Raw genomic sequence first — 6,719 nt, 5'->3', positions numbered from 1 at the left:
CTCGCTCACACCGATACACAGGGGCATCCTCGCTCACACTCACCGATATACAGGGGCATCCTCGCTCACACTCACCGATACACAGGGGCATCCTCGCTCACACTCACCTATATACAGGGGCATCCTCGCTCACACTCACCGATACACAGGGGCATCCTCGTCACACTCACCGATATACAGGGGCATCCTCGCTCACACTCACCGATATACAGGGGCATCCTCGTCACACTCACCGATATACAGGGGCATCCTCGCTCACACCCACCGATATACAGGGGCATCCTCGCTCACACTCACCGATATACAGGGGCATCCTCGTCACACTCACCGATATACAGGGGCATCCTCGTCACACTCACCGATATACAGGGGCATCCTCGTCACACTCACCGATATACAGGGGCATCCTCGCTCACACTCACCGATACACAGGGGCATCCTCGCTCACACTCACCGATACACAGGGGCATCCTCATCACACTCACCGATACACAGGGGCATCCTCGCTCACACTCACCGATACACAGGGGCATCCTCGCTCACACTCACCGATACACAGGGGCATCCTCGCTCACACTCACCGATACACAGGGGCACCCTCGTCACACTCACCGACATACAGGGGCATCCTCGCTCACACTCACCGATATACAGGGGCATCCTCGTCACACTCACCGATACACAGGGGCATCCTCGTCAGACTCACCGATATACAGGGGCATCCTCGCTCACACTCACCGATACACAGGGGCATCCTCGCTCACACTCACCGATACACAGGGGCATCCCCGCTCACACTCACCGATACACGGGGGCATCCTCGCTCACACTCACCGATACACGGGGGCATCCTCGCTCACACTCACCGATATACGGGGGCATCCTCGCTCACACTCACCGATACACGGGGGCATCCTCGCTCACACTCACCGATACACAGGGGCATCCTCGCTCACACTCACCGATATACAGGGGCATCCTCGCTCACACTCACCGATATACAGGGGCATCCTCGCTCACACTCACCGATATACAGGGGCATCCTCGCTCACACTCACCGATACACAGGGGCATCCTCGCTCACACTCACCGATACACAGGGGCATCCTCGTCACACTCACCGATATACAGGGGCATCCTCGTCACACTCACCGATATACAGGGGCATCCTCGCTCACACCCACCGATATACAGGGGCATCCTCGCTCACACCCACCGATATACAGGGGCATCCTCGCTCACACCCACCGATATACAGGGGCATCCTCGCTCACACTCACCGATATACAGGGGCATCCTCGTCACACTCACCGATATACAGGGGCATCCTCGCTCACACTCACCGATATACAGGGGCATCCTCGTCACACTCACCGATATACAGGGGCATCCTCGTCACACTCACCGATATACAGGGGCATCCTCGCTCACACTCACCGATACACAGGGGCATCCTCATCACACTCACCGATATACAGGGGCATCCTCGCTCACACTCACCGATATACAGGGGCATCCTCGCTCACACTCACCGATATACAGGGGCATCCTCGCTCACACTCACCGATATACAGGGGCATCCTCGTCACACTCACCGATATACAGGGGCATCCTCGCTCACACTCACCGATATGCAGGGGCATCCTCGCTCACACTCACCGATACACAGGGGCATCCTCGCTCACACCGATACACAGGGGCATCCTCGCTCACACTCACCGATACACAGGGGCATCCTCGCTCACACTCACCGATACACAGGGGCACCCTCGCTCACACTCACCGACATACAGGGGCATCCTCGCTCACACTCACCGATATACAGGGGCATCCTCGTCACACTCACCGATACACAGGGGCATCCTCGTCAGACTCACCGATACACAGGGGCATCCTCGCTCACACTCACCGATACACAGGGGCATTCGCGCTCACACTCACCGATACACGGGGCATCCTCGCTCACACTCACCGATACACGGGGGCATCCTCGCTCACACTCACCGATACACGGGGGCATCCTCGCTCACACTCACCGATACACGGGGGCATCCTCGCTCACACTCACCGATATACAGGAGCATCCTCGCTCACACTCACTGATATACAGGGGCAGCCTCACTCGCACTCACTGATATGCAGGGGCATCCTCGCTCACACTCACCGATACACGGGGGCATCCTCGCTCACACTCACCGATACACGGGGGCATCCTCGCTCACACTCACCGATACACGGGGGCATCCTCGCTCACACTCACCGATATACAGGAGCATCCTCGCTCACACTCACTGATATACAGGGGCAGCCTCACTCGCACTCACTGATATGCAGGGGCAGCCTCACTCACACTCACTCACTGATATAAAAGGGCGTCCTCGCTCAAGCACATATAGAAAAGGGCATCCTCGCGCACACACTCACGGATATGCAGGGACATCATCGCTCACTCACTCATGGATACACAGGGGCATCCTCGCTCACTCTCGCTGATATACTGGGGCAAACTCTCTCATACTCACTCACTGATACATAGAGGCATCCTCGCTCACACTCACTCACTGATATGCCAAGGTATCCTCGCTCGCACTCACTCACTGATATACAGAGGCATCCTCGCTCACATTCACTGATATACAGAGGCATCCTCGCTCACACTCACTCACTGAAAAAAAGGGGCATCCTCGCTCACACTCACTCATATAAATGGACATCTCCCAGTTCAGATCGAATGAGTTCACCATATTAGGATCCCCACAAGCTACTGAGTGAATGGATTAACGCTTTCTTACCAAATCTTCAAAGAAGCCAGACATCAAATCATGCACAACAACAATTTATTGACTTGAAAATAATAATTATCATTATTTAAACATTGAGTATAGCAAAAAATAATTACATATAAACAGTTGTAGACAGGGTCACCCAGCAATTTTAATAATAAGTAATATGCAGATACTTAACACAATGAATAACCGATTGTAAAAGCAGCTGAGAGGATCACCGTAATTCAGCATTAGCTGGATCACTGATTATCACATTATAGTTTAGATCAGTGTCTGACACGACTGCAGATTGGTGAGATTAATTTAGGATTAACTATTTAGATATCTGACAATTTAATGTCATTCGATTGCCAGTCCACGGAACACATTAGAGAATAAATTCACCTCGGGCGTTAGAGCAAAACAGGCGAGAGCAAATTGGCATCTTGTTTTCCGCTCTGCCTGATTTTATTTTCCATTGACTGTTGCTTTCACCGATGAGATGTTAAACGAGGGCCCACTCTCTGTTTCAGTGGATGGAACAGATCCAGCAACACGAACACAAGAGATGGGGAGTCCCCTGTTGTTCCGATCAACATTAATCCAATGTTGACCCGGTGTCCCACTGCAGCCCAGACTGAGTCCCACCCTGGGCCCTTCCTGTCTTTACATTGACCCAGTGTCCCACTGCAGCCCAGACTGAGCCCCACCCTGGGCCCTTCCTGTCTGTACATTGACCCAGTGTCCCACTGCAGCCCAGACTGAGTCCCACCCTGGGCCCTTCCTGTCTTTACATTGACCCAGTGTCCCACTGCAGCCCAGACTGAGCCCCACCCTGGGCCCTTCCTGTCTGTACATTGACTCAGTGTCCCACTGCAGCTCAGACTGAGCCCCACCCTGGACCCTTCCTGTCTGTTCATTGACCCAGTGTCCCACTGCAGCCCAGACTGAGCCCCACCCTGGGCCCTTCCTGTCTTTACATTGACTCAGTGTCCCACTGCAGCCCAGACTGAGCCCCACCCTGGGCCCTTCCTCTCTGTACATTGACCCAGTGTCCCACTGCAGCCCAGACTGAGCCCCACCCTGGGCCCTTCCTGTCTGTACATTGACCCAGTGTCCCATTGCAGCCCAGACTGAGCCCCATCCTGGGCCCTTCCTGTCTGCACAATGACCCAGTGTCCCACTGCAGCCCAGACTGAGCCCCACCCTGGGCCCTTCCTGTCTGTACATTGACCCAGTGTCCCACTGCAGCCCAGACTGAGCCCCACCCTGGGCCCTTCCTGTCTGTACATTGACCCAGTGTCCCACTGCAGCCCAGACTGAGCCCCACCCTGGGCCCTTCCTGTCTGTACATTGACCCAGTGCCCCATTGGGGACCATCCAGCCCCGGATATCCTGCAGAATCAGCGCTGTGGGACCGGGTGACTGAGTCTCGTGACCCTGTCGCTGGGCCTCTGACGTCACAGTGGGAGACGACGCTCGCTCAGCTCGAGCTGGAAACCGTTAAAGGGCCGTTCGGATTTAAACCTGGAGCGCGGCCGGTTAAAGGGGAGGGACAGAGAATCGGCCAAAAATGTTCATATAATGAGACCAGGAATGGTTATAAATTGAAATGTTCACACTTCCACTCTCAGTCCGGGTCTGGATTCCCGCAGTGACTTCAGCTGATCCTTTCCGTTTAAACTGAACCGATTCCTCCACAGCCTGAAACAAACAGGAAATAAACAGATTGAACAACACTGTAAAAAACAGGGAGACTGGGGTTAATATTTCAATAATAATTACAGACAAACATTACTCATAAAAGGGACTGAATCCCATTGATGTTTTATTTATTACATTAAACATTAACACAAACAGAGTATTATTTAAATGGTGATAGATTGGGAAATGTTGATGTGCAAAGGGACCTGGATGTCCTTGCACACCAGTCACTGAAAGTAAACATGCAGGTTGCAGCAAGCAGTTCGGAAGGCAAATGGTATGTTGGCCTTCATTGTAAGAGGATTTGAGTACAGGAGCAGGGATGTCTTACTGCAGTTATACTGGGCCTTGGTGATGCCACAGCTGGAGTAATGTGTGCAGTTTTGGTCTCCTTAGCTAAGAAAGGATATACTTGCCAGAGAGGAGTGCAACGAAGGTTCACCAGACTTATTCCTGGGATGGCAGGACTGTCGTATGAGGAGAGATTGGGTCAACTCGGCCTGTATTCACTCGAGTTCAGAAGAATGAAAGGGGATCTCATTGAAACATATAAAATTCTGACAGGGTTAGACAGACTGGATGCAGGGAGGATGTTTCCCCTGGCTGGGGGGTCCCAGAACAAGGGGTCACAGTGTAAGGATATGGGGTAGGACATTTAGGACTGAGATGAGGAGAAATTTCTTCATTCAGAGGGTGGTGAACCTGTGGAATTCTCAACCACAGAAAGCTGTGGAGGCCAAGTCACTGAATATATTTAAGGAGCTGGATAGATTTCAAGGCACAAAAGGCAAGAAGGAGAGAGCAGGAATATGGTATTGAGATAGAGGATCAGCCATGATCATATTGAATGGCGGAGAAGGCTTAAAGGGCCGAATGGCCGACTCCTGCTCCTATTTTCTATGTTTCCAACACTCACCAGATCCACTTCAGACTCCTGCGGGTCAGTATGAGGGAGCGTAGAGCGGGGACAGATCGGTCTGTGAAGGAGTTTGATCCCAGGTTCAGACCCGTCAGTGACCGGTTTGTACTGAGAGCAGAGACGAGATCCTCAGTACAAGAATCTGTGAGACCGACATCATCCAGACTGGGGATCAGAGAGAGAGAAATAACAGGAATCAGGGTAAATCCCAGTGTTTATTAAATAACACTATTACTGATAATAATGTACAGTGTTTATTAATAACACTATTACTGACCCTAATAATAATTGTAAACAATTTTACAACACCAAGTTATAGTCCAGCAATTTTATTTTAAATTCACAAGCTTTCGGAGACTTCCTCCTTCCTCAGGTAAATGTTCAGGATCTCCTTGAAGCCTACGCATTTATACATATAGAACAATACATGGTGTTTACAGACTGCCCCTGCAACTGCCCGTTGCCAAGGCAATCACCGTGTTCAGACAGAGAGGTGTCACCTGCAGAACCCCCGAATACACATTCAACAAAAAAACAAACAGGGAAAAAAAACAGAGAAGAAAAACAGAGAGAGGCAGAAACATCCGGAAGGCAGAGAGAGCCAGCAAATGACCCATTATATTAAAAACAGATAAAATTTGTTCGCTGGTGGGGTAACGTGTAGCGTGACATGAACCCAAGATCCCGGTTGAGGCCGTCCTCATGGGTGCGGAACTTGGCTATCAATTTCTGCTCGACGATTTTGCGTTGTCGTGTGTCTCGAAGGCCGCCTTGGAGTACGCTTACCCGAAGGTCGGTGGATGAATGTCCATGACTGCTGAAGTGTTCCCCGACTGGGAGGGAACCCTCCTGTTTGGCGATTGTTGCGCGGTGTCCGTTCATCCGTTGTCGCAGCGTCTGCATGGTCTCGCCAATGTACCATGCTCTGGGGCATCCTTTCCTGCAACGTATGAGGTAGACAACGTTGGCCGAGTCACAGGAGTATGAACCATGCACCTGGTGGGTGGTGTCCTCTCGTGTGATGGTGGTATCTGTGTCGATGATCTGGCATGTCTTGCAGAGGTTACCGTGGCAGGGTTGTGTGGCGTCGTGGACGCTGTTCTCTTGAAAGCTAGGTAATTTGCTGCGAACGATGGTCTGTTTGAGGTTGGGTGGCTGTTTAAAGGCGAGTAGTGGAGGTGTGGGGATGGCCATAGCGAGGTGTTTGTCCTCATTGATGACATGTTGAAGGCTGCGGAGAACATGGCGTAGTTTCTCCGCTCCGGGGAAGTACTGGACGACAAAGGGTACTCTGTTGGTTGCGTCCCGTGTTAGTCTCCTGAGGAGGTCTA

The 6,719-nt window shown here is 51.9% G+C and overlaps 1 protein-coding gene across 2 annotated transcripts; it reads right to left on the bottom strand.

Annotated features, from left to right (window-relative positions):
- Positions 1–2,820: 2,820 nt before the first annotated feature.
- On the bottom strand, positions 2,821–6,448 carry LOC137320119 (ribonuclease inhibitor-like). 2 transcript variants are annotated; one of them, XR_010962371.1, is made up of 3 exons: positions 5,666–6,162; positions 5,386–5,553; positions 2,821–4,469 (listed from the first exon to the last, which is right to left on the bottom strand). XR_010962371.1 is itself a non-coding variant. In XM_067981884.1 (3 exons), exons 1-3 carry the CDS (start codon positions 6,198–6,200, stop codon positions 4,382–4,384), a joined length of 282 nt encoding a protein of 93 aa, XP_067837985.1. In that variant the 5' UTR covers positions 6,201–6,448; the 3' UTR covers positions 2,821–4,381. The 2 variants fall into 2 exon arrangements, 1 of the variants encoding a protein (XP_067837985.1); XM_067981884.1 differs by lacking the exon at positions 5,666–6,162 and adding an exon at positions 6,175–6,448.
- Positions 6,449–6,719: the final 271 nt, after the last annotated feature.

This window comes from Heptranchias perlo, unplaced genomic scaffold (assembly GCF_035084215.1).
Source record: "Heptranchias perlo isolate sHepPer1 unplaced genomic scaffold, sHepPer1.hap1 HAP1_SCAFFOLD_98, whole genome shotgun sequence".
In the NCBI taxonomy this organism is placed as follows: domain Eukaryota; kingdom Metazoa; phylum Chordata; class Chondrichthyes; order Hexanchiformes; family Hexanchidae; genus Heptranchias; species Heptranchias perlo.
The sequence above is the reverse complement of the archived record's forward strand: the minus strand, read 5'-3'. Positions and strand labels throughout refer to the sequence as shown.

Coding starts and splice junctions, on each gene's coding strand:
- LOC137320119 (XM_067981884.1), bottom strand. CDS start 6,200: ATGGACATTCATCCACCGACCTTCGG. Junction 5,554..6,174: donor ATTCATCCACCGACCTTCGG/GTAAGCGTACTC, acceptor TCTGATCCCCAG/TCTGGATGATGTCGGTCTCA. Junction 4,470..5,385: donor AGGAGTCTGAAGTGGATCTG/GTGAGTGTTGGA, acceptor TGTTTGTTTCAG/GCTGTGGAGGAATCGGTTCA.